Genomic DNA, 26860 nt, shown 5'->3' on the forward strand with positions numbered 1-26860 from the left:
ATTTTTGACAATTATTCAAAATGGCTGAGAATCTTGATGGTAAACTGTCTGATGGGGAAGAAAGTCCAGAGGAGAAAACACCAAGAGTGCCAAGTTTTTCTGGCTCAAGGAAGTCATCTGCAAAATCTGTTAAATCCACTTTAAAAGATGTCGTAGATGATTTTAATGAAGAATCGCACATTGTAACTCTCACCATCACAGTAGCAGTGGCCTACCCAAAACGTAAGTTAAGTTCTATCTTTTGGCAGTTGTCTGTTTAAATTTTTACCAAATCTCCTAACATGGTCACTTATCATCGTCATATGTAATTATTAGCTGATGATGACCATAGTAAACTGATGGAAGAGCTTGTTCGCCGAAACAAACGAACAGTTGAAGCGCCCCGCGCCAGTCAATACTTCCATTGTGAATACACCATGGCGCCAAAACATGACCGTACTCTGACAGATGTCGTCACTTATGGTGTGGCTGCCAAGGTTTTTACAGAAACTGACTACCGGGTAGTTAAAACGTGGGACGATGGAAAGAACCTTTGGGTAGCTTGGATGCACCGGTGGGTTTCGCATATTTTGAATTTTCAAGTTTTTGTAATTTCTGATATACTTTATAATTTACTTTCTTAGTCATGAAGTTGAAATAACTCCAAGCAATGTAACATCACTTTACAATCATGTGGTTGACTTGAAAATATGGGACACTAAAGATAAAGTGTCTGTTAAAGCGAGAACTGACCGACCGAAAGCATTTAGGTTACCCTCAGTGTGTGAGGTTACTTTCCCAGGGAAAGGGGTAAGTCTTGCACATTTGAAGTAATAGGACTCATGTTGTCTTAACATGCTGTGTAACTGCACTTTAAGCAGCAAAACTTGGAATTTATGTTTAATTACAAATAAACCAGCATTTACCGGATATAATTTTTCTCCTTGTCTTGATTATATAATATCATTCAAAATACAAACTTCAAATTATTCGCTTTAACAGTAAGAGGAAGAGTAAAAGTGTATTCAACACAAGTTAATTTATGTGTCGTTAAGAATTACTTTTGTGCTTGTTGCTTTCATGGCATTACAACGTTATGGTATGTTCCAGTAGTTTTCACTTTTAAAATTTTTTTAAGTGCATTATTGTATTAATGTTTATTGTTGTGTAACTTAAGTTTTACTGAAGTAAAATTTAGACCATAGAACTCTGAGTTTTATGCCTTGTAAATTTGCAATTTGCTAATCCATCTCCCAATACAATGGTTTTTTTTGATATACATTAATATTAATGTAATCGCAGGTTTACGGTGTTGTCGCAAGGCAGTCAAGCAGTTGGCTCAGTGTACAGCCTCGTAATTCAGTCGAGGACGTAGACAAATTTCCAGGGTTGTCAGCTTCTAAGGAGGAGCAGAATATAGAAGAGAAAGAGAAGAGAAAGGTAAAGAAAGAGGAAACGAGCGTTTTGAGGTAAGTTTAATTCTTTTGTATACTCTACTCTGTCTACCCTTGTTATATGACACGTCCATCATGCTCAGGCATAATGCAAGATTGTGCTATGGTCACTATAGTACAATGCAGACAGTCTAGCAATGATGTGTTTTTTTCAAAAAATATTTCGCTCACTCGTAGTGACCCAGTCATGCTCAACATACCCCTGAAAAACTTATCTTTTCTCCATTAGGGTGAGAAGTTCTCTTGGCCGACTTGCAGGGATCAACGCATCAGACGAAGAAAAAAAGAGAATCAATGAGCTTAAAAGACAGCAGGTACTGGTAACGTCGCGGCTGGACAGTCTCGCAATTCAAATTTAATTATCTTTACACTTTTGTTCGCATTAACTTTTACAATGGGAATTTGCAATGGTCGGAATCTGAATAGAGGTTTAATATATACATGAAATATTCAAAGTTCATAACAGCAACATTTCGTGTAAGTCGGTATATTATTTAAAATACTTCAAAAACAACAAATAATATTCACTTGATAAGCATATGGTGAAACAACTAGTAACTTCTGTATGATAGGCCAAACTCCAAAAAGAATTGATGAAAAATAAGAAGTCAATTTCAACTAAAGGTGGGGTAAACGAACCCAAACCAGAACAGGCTTCTGCATTGAAAGAAAACAGGTTTGAAAAAATTAGTTTAAAGTTCGGTTGAGTAATAAAATGCTGAAGAATACTTTTTGTAATATTACTAATAACGTTTTTTGTCAAGCCATTTAAATATTAATAATAGCTAATTATGTTAATTAATGTTATCCAGAGAGTTAGAAGCAGATGATACTCCAGTCAATCCATCGGAGAAGAAAAACCGCGCTGCTGAGACCAAAAATGCGGCGGTTAGTGCCCGGACAAAACCGACTAGTATCATGGTCAAGTTGGAGGGTTTATTTGCAGGTACTACTCCAGGAGTTCGATCATGACAACCAAGTAGTTGTATTGTAAAAATCACCTGATACTGTCCGCTAGATAGCGGCAGTACACAACGTTGTTTGCCGAAGTTGTGCATAATATGGCCTTCCGTTGCGCTATAATGCTTTGCAGTCGTTGTTATATTACTCGACTGATTTAGACACGAAAGTGAGCTTGTATTGACCTTTTCATATGTTGTCGATCTGTAGGTGTTAAATCGGTGACTTCGCGATTGGTTGATCCAAACGGGTCAGTTCTAGATGGTCTGGTCACTGTGTCGGTCAACGGACCTCTACTGCCCGAAGAACTGGACAGGTCTCTTAACCCAATGGTCATAAACTTGAGGGCGGTAAAAGATCTGCCGAAAACTCCGATACCCTATAGAAAGTAATTCATATGAATGAGCTCATATAGAAAGTAACCCGATGTTCTTTGATTACAAACGAACGTTTTGTGTAATGCATTTTTAGCATTATCTGGCATTCTTCCAAAGAATCAACGAATATTGGTAGACCTTAAATCTTCTTAACATGTGGTTGTGATTGTGAGGAGTGTTATTCAACACTCTAAAGCAGTGGTTCTAAACCTGGGCGCTACCGCCCCCTAGGGTGCGCTTTTGATTTTTAGAGGGGCGGAAATACTCAGGGGGCGCTATATTCAGAAGGTGTAACAATATTTTCCTCACGTCCTCACTGCAAATTTGCTTTAGTAGTTCTGCTAGATCAAGATCAATGTATACTCTTGCTTTGTATAGGCCAGTGGTGGTCAAACTGCGGCATAGTACCCTGCAAGCTGTAATCCGAGCAGTGAATAAGATCAAAGCCCATTCATTGAATGACCGCATATTTCGCCAACTTTGTCATGAAAATGAAGAAGAATTTGAACGGCTCTTGCTACATACAGAAGTCCGGTGGCTTTCAAAAGGAAAGTGTCTACAACGCTTTTATGACCTCTATGATTCTGTTATTGATTTCTTTAAGTTTGAATTATTGGATGAGAAAGTGAGTTCAGATTTGGAAAGCAGAAGAGCATATGTTGCTTATTTGTCTGATATTTTCAAGAAATTAAATGAGGTCAACATTAAATTGCAAGGAACCAAAATGTGTCTCATCAAAGCAAAGGGAATAATAATGGCATTTATTAGCAAATTAGATTTCTACAAAAATTGTTTACTAAGGGAAGACTTAAATCAGTTTCCTAGCTTAAAAGCCGTAAAGAAAAACCAAACCGATGATTCATGTTTGTCAGACACTGATCTAGACTGCTATTCCTCTCATCTTCAAGCATTGAAAGAAGAATTGTTGATCAGATTTAAAGATCTCAAAGAATTAAAAATACCAGAGTGGGTTGTAAATCCATTCCAGGCTGATGCAAACAATGCTGATCCAAATCTAGTTGAAGAACTTATAGACTTGCAAAATGACTTTGAAGGTGAAGTGTTGTTTCAGCAGATTGGCTATGAAGCTTTCTGACCAAAGGAACAAGTTAAATATCCTCATCTTTGGGAAAAAATTAAATTATTACTGTTAGCATTTCCTTCATCATACCTGGTAGAGAAGGGATTCAGTTCGGTCTTGCAACTCTTAACTAAGCAGAGAAATAGATTGCAAATAAGTAAAAAGGGTGATCTGAGGCTCTTTTTATCAAATATTGAACCAGATATACTTAAGTTGGCAAGTTCTCACCAGGCCCAAGGTAGCCATTAAATACATTTTTCCTGCTTTATTAATGTGTATTTTTCTTTATCAACCATTCTCTTATTATTTCTGTTATTATTACTCTTATTAATATATTAAATAATATCGCTTCTCCCAAATACAAGGCAACCGGATTGGTGATTAAGCCTGTCTTTTCACTAAACACTCATCATTTTTAACACAGCCCTTTCATTATGGTGGGCAGCAGACTATGGAAACCTCTGAAAAGGGGCGCTGGGGGAAAAAAGGTTAAGAACCACTGCTCTAAAGCAATATTTGTTAAAACATAATAAGGTTCAGTATTATTTATTAATCGAGTTGCTTTTATGCGGTATGAAACCTTTTTCCAAATCTTACTCTCGTTGACTTAGGCTGGCTGAAATATGTAAGCCGGTATATTGCAAATATGCGTTTTTGGGCAATCCAGCTCACGTCACCGCTGGCAGGTCTCATGGGAAGGACGTTTTCTTCGAAGATACTCACGTCATACTTCTGGGTAAGTCGCAGGTTTGTCTTCGATTAAGATTTATCTTTACTCTGCAATCGCATCTTGATTGGTTTTAACGAAGCGGCCAATTTGTTTTTTAATCTTTTTGTAGCGTGACCCGGTTTTCAAAGTGCAGTTACTTCTCCTTATAAAAATGTCTCTGGAAATATTTTATGGAGCGTGTAGAAATTTTTCAAGCTCTGGAACCTTTAAAATTCCGTTTTTACCGCGATGTAAAGCATGATAGATCTTCACGACCATCTTTTGGTTTTCAATCGATATCTTAAGTTTCGAACGTAATCGATTATGATTGTCGCGTCATAATCACTTTTGCGTGCGAGAGTAGCGGTACTGATACGGTACCGGAACGTTGCTGCAGGACTGAACCTTTTTATCGCTTGTTAGAGGCACAACAAAAATATTGCCTTTTAATAATTTGCTTCTTTAACATTTTTCTCGTGCATAGGTCGTTTGAATGAAGGTGAGATTCGTGGATTCATTCAAAGTAATTCACTCCAAGTTGAAGTTCACGATCGAGATCAGAAGGGAAAAACAGAAAATGGGTAACTTCACTTAAACAACTCACCCAGCGTAACGTACTATAGTTAGCTGAAGTCGAAATTAGCCGAAATTAGCTTGCCACGATTTCGCGAATGTTTTGTACTAAGTTAATTTACAGCTAGTTACCTAATTTATGTAAGTACAGTAAGTAATAATTTGACTTCCACGTCACAGGAGTGCTTCCTTATTTGGCGAGGAGAGATTTGACAACAAGCTTTCCAACGTAGGCGTGATCAGCGCTAAGAGAACCACCCAAAACGCTTTCCAGTCCAGAAACAAAGCGTACGACCCATTCGGTGTCGCGAAGATTTCCCTGACCGACATCTTACGGGGTTGCACGTCGTTAAATCTACAGGTTTATCAGCACTACCATATATGAACCCTCCTGTTTTTATGTTTATTTTATGCTTTTGAGCAGGGGTGCCCAAAGTTTTAAGTTTTATATTACGCTATTCTTGTGCCTTGGCGGGCCGCAAACACTTATGGTAAAATTTTTTATCTTAAAAAATCTCACCCGGTTGGCTTATCAACTAATGGCTTATCGCCTTATCATATCGGTTTCATAATTAATTTATTTCCTTGCATTTTGACAGTTTAAACTTGGAAATCTGATTGAACTCGCCGTCAACCGTTTTACACTAATTTATTCGATTCATCTTCATCAACCGTCATTGCGATAATGATTTAAGGCCGCTAAAAAGTTTATGCGGGTCGAACTTTAGGCAGCCTGCTTCAGAAAGTCTAGTCATTTAAATGGAAGTAGCTTAAACGAAGCGTTTCCAAAAAATGTCATAATTTCACCAGGATTTTCTCCGCAGGCATCCGTCAATCCTTGCCCCATTCCCGATGTCCTTAAAGATCCGCCAGGAGGGACGGATATGCCGCTGGTCGGAGTTGTTGGGGCAGTGGATAGACCCGAACGTCCACCTCAACCGCCCGGCCATTACATTCAAGCGGGGACCACTCTTAAACTAAAGATAACCCTCCGGTACCCATTTGTATCGAAAGAAAATGTCCCAAGGTTGCTCCCCCCTGCGCGACAGGTATAATCTGCAAGCGCCTGAATGGTTCGTTTGTTTTACTGTAAATACTTTTTGTGTGCGAGTTAACTTTAGTTACTTGCAGCCATCTATGACCACTGGGGTGTTAGTCAATTTTTCTTAATTTTTAGTCCATTTTAGTTGAATTTAAATCGTAGTTGTTTGTATGACTTTAATCACGAAATAACGAGTGTGCTATAGCTCCTCCAGACACCGTATTATTCATGTCATTTTCAGACTTGCCCGTTTTCGAGGGTAGTCTATTACTTCAGCTACAAAAACAAGGAACTTCTCCATCGTCTTGAAGACTTTGTGACTCGAACCAACGCCACGGCGCTCAAACTCGACCATTTTGAAAAAAATATTATGGACGCCGCACTTTCTACCTATAAGTTAACTTCGTAAGTCCCCCAATTAATTCTTTTATTTTCATTCATGAAAAGAAATTGATTGAGTTGCCGTGTAAAACTGTAAATGTTTATTTAACATTAAAAGATTATAAAGCTATTAAAGATTGTGCACGACTTAGATGAGATTGTAAATGATGTGGGTTAACGCTATGTTATAGGTATAACAAATTATTATGACTGTTAATTTGCTATTAACTTATATTTCTTATCTATTATTATTATTATTAAAGCAAAATCATTCATACATTTTTGAGAAAAGAATTACATTTATATAATGCAGAGAACAAAAGCGAAGCCGCACTTTAGACATCATCACCGGATTCCACGTCATTGATGGCAACCTCCACTTAATGGTGCTAGAGGGCTTGAGGGAAGGCGCCATGCAAGGACTGTTGGATCAGGTCCAGCGAACCGAATCGGAAGGTTTATGACGTCATAGTCTTCATATGTTCCCAAATAATCTGCAGGGCAAATCGCCAAGCTAGTCGGGAGTATCTAAAATGCTGTAGAAAAGTGTAGATCGTCTGGTTTGAAAGATTCAATTTTTTGAATTTCTGATTCCATTGCTTGCCATTTTATAGATCCCAGTAACGTCATAGTTCACCTTTATGACACATCGATGTCGTTCAGTCATCGTTTGTACGCATCACTAGATGTTGATCTCTGCCGAATTCGTCTCCACCAATCAATCCCGGAGATCATGTCACAACCGCTACTCTACGTTCGAGACGTGATTCCACGAGCCAGCTTCGATTGTCTGGTGAAGATCCAGCAGGTTGGTCACGCCAAGAATCAAGTCAATCGGTCAATTATATGAATTTAGAATAGAGAGTTTTGGGACTTAATGCGCGAGTATCGTAGCGTTTATGGAGTTTGGGACCCAAACGCAAGAAATACTGATACCAATAACTTTAAATTGGTCAGAAGGTGATGACGTCATATATAGACGCGAAACATTTTTAATGCTGGGTTCTATACCAAGTATTCAATTGAACGTGTAAATCTTCATCATTTTTCCAGTAAGGTTGTAGTTTTGCGTCGCAGATTACCAAGCTTGGTCGCTTGCGTGACGTAATCCACTCTGATTTATTTCCAACCTCGGAGATGGTGATTTCTATGAGCAGAGAATTCGGAATTCCCCTGACCTACGACGATTTCGAACAACTCCAGAAAACCCAACCGCAGAAAGACGGTAAAAAGTGACCCCGCTGTAAAAATTATTATCAGCCCCAAATAGGCCAACATGTAATTAAGTATGAAGCCCCATGTAACACCTCTGTTCAAGGTCATGTTAACGTGTTTGCAGTCTTGATAATTTTCTTTGTATTTTATGGGCAGTCGAGGTTTGCGAACCTGAGGTTTTGCCAGAACCCGAGATGGGTCGCAAATGGACTCCCATTTCTTATACGAACCCCGCCTATGATTCAATGTTGAAGAAACGGCACAAAGAAGCTGTGAAACTGAGCCACATCACCACAAACATAGTGCGTTGCCCTTACGCGTCTAAAACTTTCAACTTGCGTTATGTCCACTGTTTTTCGTTGTAAATTATGATACTTGAAAGTAATTATACGATAGGATTTAGGAATGTAACCTTTATGTTATCAGTTATTTATGCAATTTCTTCTTACAATGTATTTCTAAAATTGTCTTGGCCGTGTGTTACCTCATAACCACAATTTCATGTTGTTTTCTCTCAAATTGCCAAGGGGAGCTTTTGACCTCCAAACTTTTTCTCAGTTGGCTGTCCAGGAAGCCGGCAAGCGACGTCGTCCTCTTTACCCGACCATACGTAGTCTCACAGCAGACGTAGCTGCGCACAACTACAGTACGCAGACCTTGAACACTACTGAGCTTGCAAAAGACATGCTGCGTGACGTTTTAAGGAAAGAAGACCCGAACGCCAGGTTAATTTGTTCTTAATTGACGGCCTAAAGTTGTTACGTTAACAAGAGTAAAATGAATGTAAAGCTGTAAGCGAAGCCCACTGAATATCATACAAAGTACCAATGATGCTGAAGAGGCTGCTTTGCCAAAACTGTCCGTCTGAAAATTATTGCTAACTTCAAGATCCTTACCGCAGCCATGAAAGTTTTACCAACGAGTTTTCAGCAGGATCAGTCGAATAATGTCAATATCCACAAATGCAGATACGCTTACCACCCGGTTTACAACTCGGCCATGCTGGTACCGGTCAATGTGGACGCTTATCACAAAGAGCAAGACGAAGCCGCCAGAAGAGCTTGGAGAACGGCGGACGGATTCAGCTACCCCGGGATGAGAAATAGTCAAACGTGCAACGAACATCCACTCAAGCCTGATGACTCTCGCATCTCCGACCTCAAGCTGCGTTTCCGTGACAACGTCCTGCACAAAAACATTCTCGAACCGACTACGCAGCGAGATCGCATGAAGTATGTGGTTTTGCTACTCTATGGCGGCTTTTTTAACGCTGCTGTAATTACAACTGCTTCGTGATTAGTTGGATCTAGAGGTATCAGCCAGTATGGACCACTTTGAATATTGTGGGTATGCTTTAGGTGGGATGAACGTCACAGAGACATGGAGTTGTACAAAAAACCTGGTTCCCACTTCGGGGACTCACCGCCGGTTACAATACATCTCGCCGGCTATCTCAAAAAGCTTGAGGAACAACAACAAAAACGGTAAATTTCCCAGTCGATTGAACAAATATTTTTATTTTAAGTTTTTTTTAAATTAGTTTGTTTTGTTTGGAACAAATGTTACGAAATGATTTTAGAAGTTTATTTGGTAAATAATGAAGTAAAAAGAAAAGCTTCATCCCAATCTGAATAAATTTAAAGTGCGGAAGTAGAACGCTGGCGTTCTCGTGTAATCGTTGATGATCCCCGGATGAACTTTCATCGGGTCTTGCCAGCCACAGAGCAGACCAACTCCTCCAACCAACTCGACCGCCTGACCAGCTTGCTCAAGAACGAGCCAAAGAAATTATCCTTGAAACGACCACCTGCCCCGTCTATCCCGCCCCTCTCTGTGGTATAATGTCTATTATCACATTTGTTCTACAACTTGTTTCTTAACAAGCTTCAATAAGCGTCAGAGAATTTGCTTTCTATCACTTGGTGTCCTGTCGGATGAATGAGAACCACCCGACATACCTGACCATGCCGTTTAGGTTTTAAACCAAAGCGTAGACACCGCTTCGCGAGAGAAAGGCGTCAAGCTTCCTCCGGCCTTCGACGAGTCTCGTGAGAAGCACCACGGGTTCGCTCCGGGTCCTTTTGATGAGAAAGGTTGGACTCTAGAGATCAACAAGATCCCGATCAAGGATGAGGAGCACGGACGCTTTGCCAAGATCCACGGACACGACATGAAGTAAGATGTTTTTTTGCGATATATGAAATAAGAACGATTTTGGTAGGGTATGAAACAGTGCCTACTACTGTACATTATACAAACAATTTTTCGGCTTTCCAAGACAAACTCGTTGTTTTTGTGGAACATTTCGGAAAACTATCTAGGCCCTGAGGCGTATTTACCCAAGTCATATTTTGTAACGTGCTCATATTTTTGTCGCATTGCACAGTTTAAGATACACTGGAAGGTTGCTTTTATTTCAGGCTGAGTCTTTGTGATTTGGGATCTCAGAGTCAGAAACAGAACAGAATAAGAGATCACTCGCCAGCAGCAGCCTGTTAAATCAATCAAAGAAGAAAAAGCACAGATTTTCATTTTCAGATTTTTACCACAAACGAATCGTAATAAAATATGTTTCTCAGAATTAGCAAAGAAAGCATTCAGTTTGGTTTCACTTTTGCGTTTTTATGCCAGTTCAAGTAAAGTTTAACTTAGTGAAAAGAATTTGTAGCATTCCTATATGTTTACTACAGTGTTCAGTAATAATAGATGGAAAGCCAGAGATTTATGTTTACGTTCTCAACTACAAAAAGCGAACCTGCCAGTGATTTTGCAGTATTATTCATTTTCACTTACGACATTAAAGTGGTATGAAATAAATTACGACTCGCAGTGGGTTGAAAAAATAATACAGTACTGTTAGATCAGTTTACACATTTCCTGAAAGAGGGTTTTCATATCAAGTCCAAATCTAAACAAAGACGGTATCATTTTTTACCTGCAGTAACCTTTTTTCATCTGCAGCCGGTACCATAAGGAAAGAACTCTTTTGTCGATTCATCGTCCGATAAATCCTCTTACTGATGAAGAGAAGAAAACTCATCTCTTCCAGATTCCTTCGATTCCAGAAAAAAATTCCGAAAAAATGGCGAAAGAAGAGGTAGAATTGTGTTTTTTAGTTCTTGCATTCTGGAACTGATTAAACAAAGTTTGTGTGCGCTCGAGCTATACGAAATAAAACCAACGGTTTTTGAATTATACGAATTGACCGTAGTGATATTTGATGTCTCTGCAGGTACCGAAAGATGCCGAGTTTGGCGAAGGACCTCACAAAAAGAGCGAATATCGCCACAAGTTTATCCCGCACGAATCCGGGCCAAGGTTGCGTGAGATCTACCCACGTCATACTTTTGAAGGTGTTGCTCCATTGGACAAGGACGGAAAACCAGTCAACCGTGACGCCAGTATCCACTTGCTGGCCGCAGATAAAAATCTGATCGAGCAGCTCGAAATGAATAATAAAAAGATGCTAGAGAGCGCAAGATCTAAACCCGGTTCCACCTTGCAGAACGAGGCAAGTGTGGAAATTGCGCCGCAATCAGCAACGCCAATGCCGGTACAGGTTGCATAACTGTTCCGATCAATGATGGGCTCGATTTCGGTTTGGGTCTTTTTGTCTCACAGTAGTTTATGTAGTTACTTAATACCTAACGATATTACACTGTGATAAAACGCGTGTTTAGGTACCTTTACATGCCATGGCATATATAAGTTATAATATTATCAAAATTTCACTGCGCCATGTGCTTACACTACCTGCTCGCTGCCTTAATAACCTGTACTACTTTTCCTACTAAAAGTTGAAAGATTTATTTAATTATTTCCTTTTATAAGTTATACTGTTTAATTGAATTTTTTAAAGTATTTCTTTTAAAAGATTGGTCCAGCTATCAAAGAGTTGCCTGGCATAGCGTTGCTGTGAGTGTTCTTTGCATCATGTGACGTATCAATCCTGCTTTGCTTTTTAAAAGGTCTCGATTTTCAATACATTGACATTTTTACATGAAAGCAGCACACAAATTGTGAGATCAGATTTCACGCAGCAAGAAAAATATTACATGCTTAGTACTTTTGGTGGCAGTTTGCAATTGTGCTTAACTATAACTTCTAAACATCAATGACATAAACAACTAACGTTGTCGTATTCATACAATTCCCCGAAAGTTCTGAGATTGGTGAGATACTTTTATAGGCTAAAGGTTTTTTAGATTAAGCTTTGTAATCAAAAATTACGGCCGTCATTACATTAAGTATTCCGTTTGGGACATAAATTTTTCTCAGCGCAAGCTCTGGTCTGAAATACTGCACGTTTTAATCGCCTAGTGATAACAGTTATCCACATTGCAAACTAAAATCCTTCTGCTCCTAAAATCCTGTAACTCTTCTGCTAGTTGCACTTTTAGTGATTGTTACTCTGCGTCGAACGTGTAACACTATGGTTATTATCTTTAACCGTGCTTAGTTACGTATTTATCGGTAAGTTTATTGCAGCTGGAGCACAACAGGATATTAATATGTACTGACTGGTACTCGCGATATCAGTTGATACCAAACTTGCACTTCGACAAGCTTCAGTTTACGTTCGTTAACATTTATAACCCATAAGACTTTATCTCTTTAAGGGCATGCTACTACAGTGTGTAAACAATTAATCGAAAGCATGCATAACGTTGTTCCGACTGATAATAACAAAACCAAAAGCCTATAAAACACTTGGGCACATTTGGAGTTGGATGCTAGAAGTGTTTGCAGCAGACGAAACAATAAAATGGAGCGATGGTAAAAATATAGGCCATATCTCAAAGAGTGATTTTCTGGTCGTATGTAGAGGAAAAAGCTGACGGTGAACTATGTCCTTTGTAACTTGTTGATAAAAACCACTGCCTCAGTTCTCTGAAACAAGCGGATTTTCAATGCATCAACATTCAACATTTTTACATCATCAAAACAGTATAAATACACCAATGATACTATAACCAACTGGGAAAAAGACGCTTCGCAAAATTAATGGCCAATTTATTGATCATAGTAGTCTATCAGTATTTACACAGAAACTAATGTACAGATGAGCTTCCTGTTCTACATAAAAACTGTGGTCAAAATAAGAAAAATATACTTTTAAATTTGGCAATTTGTGTTTAATTCATGTATAAGCTACTGGCTGCGTTGTAAAAACAAATTAAACAATTTTTATCTAATTGCATGACGATAAAACACAAGTGAAATACACAGGCTTACGTAAAAATAAAAGTGGTTACAGTGCGTGAATTGCGTTTAACACTTATTTAAATAGAACGCCTTTTTACGATGCACACAAGTAAGTGCATTAAAAACGCTTGATAAGCAGCAGGAAAACACTTAATCGTGTTTTTTTTTAAGTGAACAATTAACAGTGTTTGTTTACAGTTTACAACTGCGTTGAACAAAGATTCAAACACCAATTACATAGAACAACTCTATCACTGTCACTGATTTTCCGAAACTTTTCGGGGTAGGCTATATATAGTGGGGATATGGTGGAAACAGTTGTGACAGATCCATTAAAATTGACGAAAAATTAATATTACAGGTCGAAACGGAATTACAGGTCAAAATTTTGTTTCTTCAGTTTGGTTTCACAGTCACGAATCCCAGCCTTCACCCGAATTATGTCCTTGTCGACGTCCAGTTGTTTTTCCGGAACATAAATTTCCCTCAATCGAAGCTCTGGTATGTAATATTGCAAAGCTTTCTTGTATTTGCCTTTTGTGTGATAACAGCAGCCCATGTTGTACAGGCAGAGACACACCAATGTAACAGAACCCTTGGCTTGTGAAATTGATAGCGCTCTACGCAGCCAGCCTATAGCCTGGTCAAATTTTTTCAAAGACACTAGGCAGACGCCAACATTTTTTAGGCAGTTTGCCCTAAATAAAATGTGTAACGGACATCGTAGCCTATCTCTAAATGAGCTTAGGGCTTCGTGGTACTTATTCATACCCATGTTGCATACGCCAACGTGATAGCAAAGTTCGCCTAAACGTTTGTAGTTTTCCTCTGAATCTTCATCGTAATCTGTAATTATCCTTGTTGCTTCATTAAAAAACTTCATCCCTTCTTCAAACTCACCGACTTCATTACAGCATCTCCCCATCATCATTGTGACGAGAGTTAAAGTATTCAACGGTCTAACGTTATGGTTAACCACGTATTTGCATTGCTTCGAGCATTTGCCGTACTCTTTTCGATCAAAATATGCTTGAGCCAGTGAAATCCTCATTGAAAGCTCTTCTGCCAGTTGCTCTTCTTCTATTGGTTGGTTATTCTGCACAGAGCGCAGTTGATACTCTTCCCATTCATTTATAAGGTTGTCGTTGAGTCCCAAGCGATAAAGAATTCTCAACCTGAAGGAAAGTTTTGATTTTGCTAGATAGGTGTCAACCTTGGAGATGAAACCTCGTTTCGAACCAGGAGAAGCACCTGTTTCTTCAAGCGCTGTTCTAAGCGCTTCTTGGAGCATGTAAGCTGTGACAAAGTAATCACACGTACTTTTTATTCCTACTACTTCCAGAACATCACGTATAGCCAGAGCCCGCCCGTATTCATACACAGTGTCATCGCCAACCATATCACTTTGACTTCTTCTTGACCTGTACACTTTTAATCTAACCTGACACGCAATGGCTACAGCATAGAGAAGCTGATGAGCAGTATCCTCACTTATGAGACCCATTTCGTGTATTCTCTCAATAATATCAAAGCAGGAACAATCGTCTAGAGAAAAGAGCCTCCCTATGGCCGATAAAAAGATGGTAGTACACCTGTAAACCACTCGTTTTACGTCAAAAGTATTGTTGGAGGCTACCATATTTAGTTGTGACAACACTTCGAAGTTCTTGTAGTTTTCTTTCAGTTGCTTAAAAGCCAGTTGATGAATTTTATCTTGATGTGTTTGCAGGATGCATTTGATTTGACAAACAAATTCGTTGTAAACCTGCCCATCGCCAGACACAAAGCATGTTTTTGTCAAAAGATCCCATAAATAATAACCATTTTTTAGTTCTTCTTCATTGCCAAGGTACTTGGCCATTTCACTGACTGGCTTGATCAATTCCGTTGTAAAAGGCTTTTGTTTGGTGACTTCTTGTCTACCGAGAGGATTTTTACAAGCATGAGCTGCCAATCCATCTGGACATATTCCGCTCGGAGTAAATTCATCATAGAACCAGTCCGAGCCTGATTCAGAGTCGCTGTTCAAAGAAGGAATAGCGAGAAATCGTAGCAGGGTCTCCTTCAAATTTATCATTATAATCAGAAATAGAACGGAATACCAGCGAAAATATTCCAAGATCTTTTTGTATTTCAGTTCGTTGTTTTGCACGCCTTCCTCCAAAACTACTATACTTTCAAAGTCAGAGTAAGGAGTGACTTCCTTTTTGGCAAGAGAGCCCATTCCAACATGCGTGAAGCGGCAGGGTGCAGTTCCCATTATTCCGACACATTTGTGGGATATGGAATCCATAATTGCCGTGTAATCCTTTGTCACCATTTCTTGTAGTGAACGAATCTCAGCCACCCTCATAATTTCTGTTTCTCTCTCTTTATTTTTGTCTTGTTCATCCGTGATATTTTCGAGATTGTCCAGCACCTGTGTCACCTTTTGCCTCATCCAATTAATTTTTACCGCAATTTCTTGTGAAATCTCCAGTAAATTAGCACCTTTTTTTTTGGCGTTAGCTAATTTAAGAACGTGGTTACAGAGCTCAAACAAATCATTTTTGATTTCAGTGTTAGCTGGTTGTCGTAGTAGAGCTGCGTTTAAAAGCCCAGCGCTTCTTACTAAACTGAATTTGTCTGGAGATTTTGTTCTATATAGTCTTCCTAACCGATGCAACAGTGGCGTGGTTTTTGTGATATCAAGCTCTCTTTGTTTATTCATAATTCCTTTTACAGGAACGCACAGTTTTTTCAACTGTTTGGCAACACTAATTTCTTCTTCACCGAGTCCCTCCATATCGCAAACTGCAACCTAACTTATAACTTACAATACTTGTATCGTGTAGCTTGCTTTATCATGTAGACTTACATAGTTGCATATTTATATTAATGACGATATGCGCTGACATAACGAAGGAACGACTGTAGTTGATGTTCCAGTCGCACTTCGGTAAATATTAGTTTCCTTGCTTGAATAGGCAATATCTGCATCTTCCCCTGGCTTGTTTGTTTTTACTGATTAGCGCTCAAAGAGAATGAGATTACAGAACAGTATAAAGGACATATCGGATTTTTCCCCATTCATAATAGCTCTTCGACAAAAGAAAGTAAACACCTGACGAGCCATGTTTCGAGCTCTTTATGAAAGCTTCTTTAGTGGATTTGGAATGAATTACGAAGTCAATAAAATGAACAAGTCTTGTCAAGTCGAATGAAAGTGCAATAATATCAAGACCTTGGTTGCGGAAGATTTCGCGATCGTCAGATATAAAACTCATTCGGTATGACCAGAACAACGAAAACTCAAGTCCAACCTTACAATAGTGATCTATAGCTGTTACTCTATAGGCTACCAGTGTTTCTTAATATTTTTAGGATCACGAACCCCTACAACATTCTTCAAAGAGCTATGCACCACTTTTCAAGAAACACAATGCAAAAATGGAAATTAGGTTTTTATCAACGTGGTAATTGTCGAAAAGACAGCAAACAAAACAAGATACACCCAATTCACAACTAACAAAACTATACAACAACAGAAAAATCACTAGTGAATCAGAAAAGAAATAAAAGTAATGGAGCGAGCAGCAAGCAATATGCCCTCTGCCCTTTTAATTTAACACGTTTACTAATGTAGCCATTGTACAAACTAGTATTTAGTCAAGGTGCATGTCTGACTACAGCTGTGGTCTGATCAACTGGAATAACGACCTTATGGACAGATGACGGTAAATGGATTTCGTTTTATGGACCTCTAAAAGTATCTTTTTGGATCCCTTATGGGTTCATGGACCTCAGGTTAAGAATCCCTGATCTATACCCTCTGAATAACAACAATCGGCCACAAGTTACCAGAAGCCTAGTTACCAGAAGCCTAGCCTTGTGACGGTTACGTCACGAGTCATGGGTTGTTTTGTAAATGCTGAAAGTTTATTTTGGGATCTTGCGATTCAATAATTGCTGACCAAGCTTAAATTCTCCGTAATGACGTTCAGATGAATTACCTCGGTTGAACTGGTGTGCCGTATATATACTGTTTTAATGTTTGCAATCTTTCCTTTTACTCTTTACCCTTTCACTTTTACTACTGCACAATGTAACATGCAGTAAGCTTTGCCCAAAGGCGAAAGCCTTTTTGTCTGATAATTACAAATAAAATGGGAACTTTATCATTTAGTAATATGTATAGACAGAATTTAAGCAACTAAACAGCATTGTCACGCCGTTTGAGAAATGAGAACTCATATTATCGAAGCAGAAGCAAAACAAGTTATCATCTTTAATCGTCCTTGCTCATATTGTAGCCATAGCCGCCAGTGTACGCGGTCTTTATGGCAAAGATGTTTGTTTTGTAATACTGTACTTCACAAAAGTAATTCAGCAACGAACCAATTATTATTTGTTATAGCCTAATACCAAAGACGTATGACGTAGACCATTTGCAAAAGAAAATATTGCTTGCCATGTTATAAATCCTAAAACTTAAATAGTACTTTTATGTAATAAAACTTAGTTATATTTGTGTCAAATTTATGTACTGTAAATTGATTACGCAATGGGTATGCGTATAATGGTTTGACAAATGGTGTTGATTTTGTGTTTCATTAATAATTACGATTTGGTACTAGAGTGAAATATAAGGAATTCATATTTTGATTTTGTATCTGGAGTATATGATAATAACCTAGACAAAACTATATTTGGAAGAAGAAACGTCTGCTTCGACGCTTTAACATGTCATAAACTTCAATCAAATTCCAAAAAAAAAATGAATACTTTGCAATGATTATTTTCAGTAACCAGGCATGACTGTCTATCCGAATAATTTATAAATAAAACATTGTTACTACAGCAATAATTATTATATTTCAGTTACACAATTATAATTTTGAAACAAAAGCCGAACTTGGTTCTTTAATCCAAATTAAAAAATGCTCCCAGAAAACACAAAAAAATTACTACTCTCACCGCTTGCTACGACTGACAACTGTCAACTACTTAGCTATCAGCTGGCGGTTTGTTCAAAACTTATGAAATGGGTTTGAAAAATTAACGTAGCCTATTTCTTCTGTTACTTTTTGGTTTATCAGGCTATTTTTACTGTAAGTGTATGTTTGTTGTTTTAGTCTTGACTAAGGCTCTGACAAAAAATAATACAGTATAAGGTATCATGTTTTATCGTGGTCATGTACAACGGAGGAAACTTTTGAAGCCGAGGTCACACACAAAGAAAAAGAATTCCTCGCTTAGGCAACCGGGCTGGGATGTAAGTTGATACGAAAAACGCACATTTTCCAGATTTTTAAGTTTTCAATTTGTGGAAAAATTGTTTCTGCAATAAGCAGCAAAGCGGTTAACCCAGCAAACTGTTTTAAATCAGCCACACACGTTGCAAGTTTTCCAATCCGGCACTGTTGTCTATAGCCATGTTTCTTGTTGTGGGAATTTATGCTATACATATTCATGTAGAACAAGGATGGGTAAACTACGACCTACACAGGGATTCTATGAAGCTGGAATATATGCGTAACACCTGTTTTTGAGACAATCAAAAACCAAAATTATAAGTAGGCGTAAATTCAACGAATATTTTCAGACGTTGCATGGCTTAAGTCAAAGTTATGTGGCCTAAGTCAAAAAAAAAAAGTGCAATGAATATTACGGTCTAGTCCATAACAAGTGCACAACCTAATGACATCACAATTTGGGTAGCAGGGGTCTAGTATACAAATGCATCACGCTGTTATGCACTTCTGCACTAGACCCGAATGTTATTAATTTATAAACGAATAGTTGGAACTATTTTAGAGATGTCAGTTTAGCGTATCAAATGTGTTATTAGCCTATGCAAAGATATCTCACAAAGGGTGAGCAGTTTTCAAACTGTTTAAACTCACTTGGAATAGTATGATTTACTACAAAGCTTTAACTTAGCCACCAATAATTTTTCCAGGTTTGGCAACCCTATTGTGGCACATGCACGAGACTGGTCTATGTGCGTGCCAAAATTTTACAAGTTCAGGCCGATTTATGATAAACAGACTACTCAAAGCTGGTTGTTTGAATGCCGATTTATAATAAATAAACAAAAGACATTGAAAACTAATTATTGCATCATAATTGCTTATGATTTTACCCATCTGTTAAACTCAATGCCTAATGCAACCAATGCGTCAAAAAGTTTGCCTACTCTTAGTCTAGATCAGTGGTTCTCAAACTGGGGTCCGCGAGACAATTTTCTGGGACCGCGAAGCACCTTCCAAAAAAACCGCACTTCTTGCCATCAAGCCAAAAGCTCGAAACCGGTTGAATGTGATTCACGATATTAGGGTTACGTTGTCCAAAACGGAACCAAACATCACTGAACTGGTTGCAAAGAAGCAAGTACACCCGTCACATTGATACCATAATAACCAAAATGTTGTTTTGTGTTGATTTTTTAAGGGACCGTGAGGCATTTAAAAAATTGCTAGGAGACCATTACATACTTCCTTTTGAAAAATTTTGAGAACCACTGGTCTAGATTATAACATGACCAAACGATATTGATTAGGAGATTATTTTGTCTATAAGGTAACTGACTAAGTGATGTTTGCTTTTAGAACACAATTCAGGACCTTACTGTTCATGCTGCATCACCGGAAGAAATGGTAAGCATTTTAGCGTATTTGGTTATAATCTGTATATTCTAATTGTTTATATGCTGTTATTATTTTACCTTAAAAAGATCAAGGTTTTTGTACTAAGCATATGCAATATTTTGCTGTGTATATATAAAAACAGTCGCAATCGACTTCAATTAAAGTGATCACATGTTTTAATTTTCACCATAAATATTGTTGACAAGCTTCGAAGGCAAATCCGTCATAAATCAAAGAATGTCGATGCAGCTCGTCGGGAATTAACCGCAAAGAGAAAAGGACTTCCTGTTGATCTGGTTTTAAGTCCTGCCAAGGTTGAGTTGGAAATGAAAAAGTTGGCAATTTTAAGAGAGGTAATGCTGCTGTTTTTGGTATATACAAAGGTAATACAATATGATATGCCACTGTTACATGAGGTGGGTTTTTATCATTTAAATAAACAAACATATTCCAGGTTTTATACGACCACAATGATTTAAATGAAGTGCTACGAAGAACTGATAAAACAATGGCTTCTGTAAAGACATTATTTCACGATTCTACATGCAGAAAATCAGGTATAATTGCAGCTTACTGTAATCTCATTTAGTTGTGCACATGAATGTTATGCCTATTAAATATTTTATGCTTTCAAGTCTTCCTTTTTCTTAAAAAAGGACAACTTTTTTGTTAATTGAAATTTGATTCCGACTAGGTCGTCCAAACATTACTCTTGCTCCCGGTAAAATTCAAGGCCGAGATCCTCCAGTTTCCACGGCAACTGAGCAACCATCAAAATTTGATGCATTGTCAGATTCAGTGATGGATAGTCAAGCACTTAATGATGGGGTATGTGTGCTGTTTATATCATTAATATTAAAAGGAACCAATCCAACAGTATTTTGAAATTAGGTGGTATGGAATCATAACCTAGCAGACAATACGTAAGCTAATTTAACCTTGAGCTATTTTCTCTTTCAATTTCACTCTATAAGTTGGAGTAGAGTTTAATAATAATACATTTATCCTAAACTTCTAGTTTACGTATATCATAAACTTCTAATAGTTTGTTAGATATCAGTGTTGTTACAGACCTGTATTTTGCCTTTTATCTCTCCTTACATATGTCCAGATGTCATCATCTGATGAAAGTGAATATGAAGATGATGTGCAGTTTGAGTCGAAAGTTGACTACGACCGCTTCATGAGTCTATTGAAGGACTCCATGAACAATACAAGGAACCCTAAAGCAGCAGGTATTGCAGCAGGATATTTCTCATATTATACCATCTAGATTTGCTGAATATAAACTGCTAAGAAAGAAGACTCATTATTTGTTTTATTTCATTCTTGTTTATTCCAGATTCTGAACTTATGAAGACACCTGAGAAGAATTCAAATGTGAGGTCACAAATGCAACAATCAGCACTGAACTGCACGGAAGAAGTGAAAAGAACTCTCTCTAGAATATCTCCGATAAAAGAAAAAGAGGAAAACAAACCAAGCGATAATAAAATGAAGGTTGATGACCAGACCAGGTAATTGTTTGTCGTGATCTTTAACAACGTTTTAATCTGAAATTATTTCTGTATTACTCTTGAATGTATGTTTGTTGTTTTTGTAGAAAAATTGATCACTTAATTACCAGTATTGCGAGTGATACATCCAAACTGCAGAAAAAACTCAACAATTCAACAGCTACAGCGATATCAGTTCAGCCCAGAGCTAACATAACCCAGTGCAATATGACATATGATGACTTACAAGGTTTGGATAGTATTGAATCTAATGGCGTTTACTTCAACAAGTAGCATATTTTACTGAAGTTGTCATTTATAGTACTGTAAGTTACATTTTTCTGCAATTGGTGCATACCAACGAGACAACACTGACCGTAAATGCTGACATGGTAGTTTCCTGGGTCAGGTGCTATGGCTAAAGTTGAAAAGAGCATCACTGCTTTCGAAGGACGGACAGGTAGAAGAGAGGAAGAACAAACCAACTCTGGAACTGGTTTGGCAGGCTTCACTGCCACCCTTATTGATGCAGTCACCCGATTAATTTCTTATGTTAATGAGGTATGGTTAGGGAAGGGTTGATAAGTAGCATGTTTAGTAGTATGGCCACTAGTATGTGTGCAATGATATTGCTCGATTCAGAATTTTTCAAAAGCTCATTTCAGATCAAAGAATGTATTTGCTAAAAGTACTTTGTCTGTATAATTCCAACTGTATTTCTTTTGTTTTATTTTTAAGAACTCTACATGGACGGAACGTTGTAGATTTTATGACATCATCATAATCATCCCATAATATTCCGGTACTTATTATTTTATGTTCAGGGTGAGATCAAGACACAAGAAGTTGAGAAAAAAATTGGATCTTTACAGGAAAAACTTGATCACCAACAAGCTGTCACCGAGGCACTGACAATGGAGCTTGTTAACACACAAAAAGTGGTAAAAATTTTGTTTCATTCGTTAAAACTTCTTGACAACAGCTTGTGGGTTATGTTTGGATGTATCACTCGCAATACTGGTAATTAAGTGATCAATTTTTCTACAAAAACAACAAACATACATTCAGATTAAAATGTTGCTAAAGATCACGACAAGCAATTACCTGGTCATTTTCTCGAAAGTTATTGATTTTGTGCAGTAAATTTTATTTTGCTTTCATAGGGAAATGAATTAGCACTCACTACCACCCCTTAGCTTGTAGTTATATTCAAAGTTCATATTATTATACAAGTTTTTTACAAATTTTACCGGATGTTAGATAAAGCAAGGCCAGGAACAGGTCAAGTCATTAGAAGAAAAACTAAAGCTGGAAAAAGAAACACAAAATCGTGAAAGCAGGGAAGCAATGTCTCAACTTGAAGAAAGATTTAATAATTTGACGCAAACTGTTTGCGATTTAGAAAATAAATTGGGTAATTTTTGATTTTCCGTGATTAAATTAAACTGGAGAATTGTTTTTTTTTTCGAAAAAGGTTTGAGACAGTTACCTTTCCAATTTTGAAAAATGTTTGCAATTTTTACAGTGATTTCTGAAAACACAATCGTGGTCGATGAAGCGGAACCTGATGTTAATGGGATCCAAGTCTTCGAGGTAATTGCAGTTGGAGCAGAACATTGCTGTATCTCAGCTTCTGTGCCTTAAAAATGCTGGAATATTCCGTTATTTCACTATTCCCATGGTGTTCAGGCGGGATGCAGCTCGAAGCAGGAAGATAAAGACGCGGAGGAACTTGCCTTAAAAACTGACATGGTTCGACTTCTGGATGCGTTAAAGTCCCAAAATGACAAAGTAAGTTTTCATGTTGTGGCATGTTACTAGCACAGGACAATTGTAACTACATAGTCCTGCAATTTGCTCTCACTTCATAAGGTTGTGGCATCTCAACGAGCCCCATCACCCCCTGCTGCGATGCCTTTCCCGACATCTTTAACTTTCGGCAGCACTCAAGAAGCTGCACAAACTATCGCTTCAGTTGAAAGTCACTTGCGTCATCTGCAACTTCAACACGCTGAAGCACAACATAGAATGGATGAACTGACACAGCAGGCTAAGGTTGAGTTTCCTGTAACTACCACAACTTGTGTCAAGTTCATCTTACTTTAAAAGCTTGGTTAACTACAAACTTTCCATAGAATTTTTTGCTTGAATTTGAATAGATTTTCTCCGGATTGTCACCACCTGGCTCTGTGGCTTCATCACAACACGTCGCTTCCTCTTCAGTTGGAGTAGCAGACTCCCTTGATCTCGCTCCACTTCCTGTGAAGTTGCAGATGGAAGCTGCAAAACCGCTCATCCAGCAAAGCAATGTGGCATGGTCTACAAACGAGGAACGTGTTGTTCCATTCTCATCCTCCCCGCCGTGTCACGATGTCCCTGAACTGATGAATCCACTTCTTGTCACTTCTGTGAATCCCAGAGGAAACGAAAATTCGTCGACTGAGAATCTATTTGGCAGTGATGGCGGGAGTTTTAAGTTCCTGGAACAAGACACAAGTGAAACTGAAAGCAACATCTCGTTGACAAGCAGCATCATGTCCTCACCTCATGCTATGCAACAACAGAAAGTTGTCCTAAGCAGCATTCAAAGAACCCAGGTGGTTTTACCAGTTTACTAACTTCTACAAATATTCTTGAGTCTTAACTTCTACTAAATTTTTAAAGTTATCAAGAGGTTTATTTGATTTTCTAAATCTCAAAAACTTTGAATTCTTATGTTAAGTTGAGCTTGGAAGATCGCATATCAGAGTTAAACAGGCAACACAGTGAAGCACAAGGAAGACTGCAGAAGTTAGTTGCAAGGCGACGAAATGGTGAGTGTATTTCTTACCATACTCTTAGTTCAACACTTGTTGAGGTAACAACAAAAGATGGGAGCCAGGGTAAATTACAACGTTATTAAAATCTATCACTACGTAATAACATAGTCTACATTTGGAAAGAGCAAGCGCGCTGCATTTGAAACCAGACTGAGTGCCAAATAAATTTATGAAAAATTTCAAAACATTTCACGCATAGTGTGGGGTTGCATTAATACCACTGAATCATGTTGATAAAGATATCAATGTACTGCATACATATAAGCTCCTTTCAGGGAAATGAGGCATGGTTGGTGAAGAACCAATACCAAGCTGGGCAAAGATTTTCTTTAGCCAAGAATAAATATTAATAATAAATACTAATAATCAAACAATACCAATCAACCAACTTTCCATTTTAAACAGATCAAGTGGGGAAGAGAGTGCAAGTGAGTCTTCCAACGACTGACATGTTTGAAACCCCTCAGGTTAGCAAGAAACCACAAAGCAAGCCAACACAGGTCAGTCATTGAATTATGCAGCATTCTTTGAACAATAAATATCTAAAATACTGTAACTTATTCAAGCATAAAAGTGGGATCAAGATCACGCTGATCAGTGATCAACTTTATAAAACAATTTTTATTTCTAGGACCCGAGCACAGCAGCATGGCACACATTGACATCTCATGCAGAATTTAAATGATTAAACACTGTTATTTTACAAATTTTGTAACAATTTTATTTAAGCATGATAATAAAATAGCTTTTTTAAGAATCCATGCAATATGGTCAGTGAGCTTAGACAGAATCAGTGTTGGTAGCAGATACTGGAGGTTTATAAGAATTACATAACTATTTCGGAGAACTGCATCACATATAGACTAGCATAAACCTATTTTTTTGTAACCACTACTAAATTTAAACAATCCTCTTTCTATGCGCTCATTTCTTAAGTTTGCAAAGCCAGAAAAAATGGCTGCGTGGTGGAATATACAGCATTCGCTATGCCAGTAAACATTTAAAAAGTTTGGTGTAAATGTGTCATCATTTGTGGATTCCTTTCAGATGTTTTTTCTTTTGAAGAAATTTTTTAGTCTTCTTTGATGCTCTCTGGGAAGGTAAATTTTGCTTTTTCTTGCTGTTCAGCTTTTGCTTTGTCTTTGATAATTTGCTGATATTTTCAGCCGCCCTCCTATACAACAAAATGGAACCTGCATTAGGGTTATGAATGCTTGGCAGGCAGATTATTCATGTTGTTTGCTGTGGTGGAATAATCTTTATCCTCGTACTGAGGATAGTCTTCGCCTGACTTCTGAGGAAAGTCTTTGCATAGACTTAAACCCGGCGATGATTCTTTATCGTTCAAACCCCGGTCATCAAGCTAGATCTTGTGCAAGTTCCGATCGTCGCACATTAATTTTATACATTGTTTTTGCCCAAATTTACAGCTGTTAATCAGGTCCACTGAACTGGAGCAAGTGTTGTTAATGCTTTGCCCAAGGTCATTAGCGCCACTGGGTATAGAGCACTGAACAAAAGCTGTATCACTCGAACCACCAGGCTACCGAGCTGACATTTATTTACTTTTAACAAATTGAAAACCATTAATTATCACATTGTAGCAATTCCTGTAACAAAACTTGGTTATCAGTATTGGCCAAACTGGTAAGCTGATATCTAACGAAACTCCATTACTTCACTGTTTTCGTTGGTGAACGATACATCAGTTTTAAATTTGTGCCAATCTATTTACAATTTTGGGCTGTGTTTTTGGGGCTTTGGATCGTAAATCCACTGTTTAATGAATTCATTGAGAACTGATGGCCCCAAAGTGGATTCTCTTGTACTGGCAGGTCTACTTACTACAACATTCACTTTTAAATTAATAGCTACCTTATTGCTCGGAGACACCTTTTCTTACTGTCTATAAATGGGAAATATACTATACTAATAAATGGGAGATATCTAAGCACTACAAAAACCTGTGTAAAGTTTTTCTGATCCAGTGGCCAAAACAACCGCCATACAATTTTCAAACGAGCAAAAGTAGTTTGATATGGTATAGCAACAGACAATAATAGGTACAAGTATCCATCTTAACAAAACAACATCTTATGCTTGTTGGTTTGCGGTTTTGACGTCAACTCTTGCACTTCACGAGCCTACCTTGCATTGAATTTGCCCACTGGTTTGTCAGTCTGGTCTCCAGCAGTGTCATCAGTATTATCATCGTGTTTGTTCTCTCCCATGAAGATATCAGTGACCGGATTAAACAAATCGCTTTCAACCACCGTCACAGTGTGATTTGGCATATCAATTGTATTTTCATTTACATCCACGCAAGCTGTGCCATAAACATCATGTTCCTGTTGGTTTAATGCAGAGACATAGTTCTAGTAGTCTATTTCATGTATAGGCTATGACTTAATTTAAATGTCACAATTTAAGTTAAAGTTATACATTTACAATTGAAAATATTAGGAATAAAATACCATTTTGATATTGTGTATTTCCTCCAGGCGATGTTGAACTGCTTCTCTTTTCTTGGTTTTTATTCGAATTCTTTCTTCTTTTAGCTGTTGGTCCAGTTTCTCACGAGCTTGTTTTCTTCTTTCATCCTTCCGCTTTCGGAAGCCAGTCAAAAATTCTTTTCGTTTTGTTTCATCAAAGGTTAAGCTAGTCTTAGACCTATATTGTCTTTTTCCCATACCGATTTCAGTCGTTCCAGCTTTCAGAGGTTTTCATAAGCCTACGCTGGTCAAGTGTACTACTTCACGCAAAACTGCTATAAAATAACAAAGCAAGGCAAACTACATCAAGAACTATTGCATCGAGCCAAAACTAAACATATCCAAAGGCAAAATTTGTAATTTTCTTCTGACGAAAAACAAGAAACCGAAAGGCATGAGGGCTACAACCTACAACATCATTTAAAAGGGGAATCCCCTTTTACTCAAG

The 26860-nt window shown here is 37.9% G+C and overlaps 4 protein-coding genes across 5 annotated transcripts; 2 read left to right on the plus strand and 2 right to left on the minus strand.

The window, feature by feature from the left end:
- Window positions 1-20: 20 nt before the first annotated feature.
- On the plus strand, window positions 21-11770 carry LOC143446271 (uncharacterized). Of its 2 annotated transcripts, XM_076945842.1 has the most exons (24): window positions 21-222; window positions 316-553; window positions 624-789; window positions 1282-1448; window positions 1663-1747; window positions 2006-2109; window positions 2246-2379; window positions 2604-2781; window positions 4463-4587; window positions 5045-5141; window positions 5314-5494; window positions 5958-6182; window positions 6417-6580; window positions 6870-7012; window positions 7171-7364; window positions 7634-7781; window positions 7928-8073; window positions 8330-8496; window positions 8740-9003; window positions 9130-9255; window positions 9415-9607; window positions 9747-9946; window positions 10733-10868; window positions 11004-11770. In XM_076945842.1, exons 1-24 carry the CDS (start codon window positions 21-23, stop codon window positions 11337-11339), a joined length of 4119 nt encoding a protein of 1372 aa, XP_076801957.1. In that variant the 3' UTR covers window positions 11340-11770. The 2 variants fall into 2 exon arrangements, with proteins under 2 accessions (XP_076801957.1, XP_076801958.1); XM_076945843.1 differs by lacking the exons at window positions 10733-10868; window positions 11004-11770 and adding an exon at window positions 10192-10539.
- A 460-nt stretch (window positions 11771-12230) lies between these two features.
- LOC143447080 (uncharacterized) lies at window positions 12231-17240 on the minus strand. Its single transcript, XM_076947012.1, has one exon. The coding sequence runs from the start codon at window positions 15759-15761 to the stop codon at window positions 13350-13352; it is 2412 nt and encodes an 803-aa protein (XP_076803127.1). The 5' UTR covers window positions 15762-17240; the 3' UTR covers window positions 12231-13349.
- Window positions 17241-18070: 830 nt separating this feature from the next.
- Window positions 18071-24679, plus strand: LOC143446519 (uncharacterized). The gene is made up of 18 exons (XM_076946176.1): window positions 18071-18230; window positions 19567-19614; window positions 19812-19958; window positions 20060-20162; window positions 20300-20433; window positions 20717-20840; window positions 20948-21122; window positions 21209-21351; window positions 21511-21662; window positions 21926-22042; window positions 22362-22515; window positions 22627-22694; window positions 22791-22892; window positions 22974-23156; window positions 23261-23698; window positions 23824-23914; window positions 24326-24420; window positions 24552-24679. The coding sequence occupies exons 1-18, from the start codon at window positions 18135-18137 to the stop codon at window positions 24603-24605; spliced, it is 2424 nt and encodes an 807-aa protein (XP_076802291.1). The 5' UTR covers window positions 18071-18134; the 3' UTR covers window positions 24606-24679.
- Window positions 24522-26785, minus strand: LOC143446520 (nucleolar protein 12-like). The gene is made up of 3 exons (XM_076946177.1): window positions 26395-26785; window positions 26069-26268; window positions 24522-25094 (listed from the first exon to the last, which is right to left on the minus strand). Exons 1-3 carry the CDS (start codon window positions 26608-26610, stop codon window positions 24947-24949), a joined length of 564 nt encoding a protein of 187 aa, XP_076802292.1. The 5' UTR covers window positions 26611-26785; the 3' UTR covers window positions 24522-24946.
- Window positions 26786-26860: the final 75 nt, after the last annotated feature.

This window comes from Clavelina lepadiformis, chromosome 2, assembly GCF_947623445.1.
Source record: "Clavelina lepadiformis chromosome 2, kaClaLepa1.1, whole genome shotgun sequence".
Lineage (NCBI taxonomy): Eukaryota > Metazoa > Chordata > Ascidiacea > Aplousobranchia > Clavelinidae > Clavelina > Clavelina lepadiformis.

Coding starts and splice junctions, on each gene's coding strand:
- LOC143446271 (XM_076945842.1), top strand. CDS start 21: ATGGCTGAGAATCTTGATGGTAAACTGTCTGATGGGGAAGAAAGTCCA. Junction 2,782..4,462: donor ACTCCGATACCCTATAGAAA/GTAATTCATATG, acceptor TCGTTGACTTAG/GCTGGCTGAAATATGTAAGC. Junction 7,782..7,927: donor AACCCAACCGCAGAAAGACG/GTAAAAAGTGAC, acceptor TTTTATGGGCAG/TCGAGGTTTGCGAACCTGAG.
- LOC143447080 (XM_076947012.1), bottom strand. CDS start 15,761: ATGGAGGGACTCGGTGAAGAAGAAATTAGTGTTGCCAAACAGTTGAAA.
- LOC143446519 (XM_076946176.1), top strand. CDS start 18,135: ATGTTTTATCGTGGTCATGTACAACGGAGGAAACTTTTGAAGCCGAGG. Junction 23,157..23,260: donor AACTGACACAGCAGGCTAAG/GTTGAGTTTCCT, acceptor GAATTTGAATAG/ATTTTCTCCGGATTGTCACC. Junction 23,699..23,823: donor GCAGCATTCAAAGAACCCAG/GTGGTTTTACCA, acceptor TCTTATGTTAAG/TTGAGCTTGGAAGATCGCAT.
- LOC143446520 (XM_076946177.1), bottom strand. CDS start 26,610: ATGGGAAAAAGACAATATAGGTCTAAGACTAGCTTAACCTTTGATGAA. Junction 26,269..26,394: donor AAATACACAATATCAAAATG/GTATTTTATTCC, acceptor TTAAACCAACAG/GAACATGATGTTTATGGCAC. Junction 25,095..26,068: donor GTGGGCAAATTCAATGCAAG/GTAGGCTCGTGA, acceptor TTTGTTGTATAG/GAGGGCGGCTGAAAATATCA.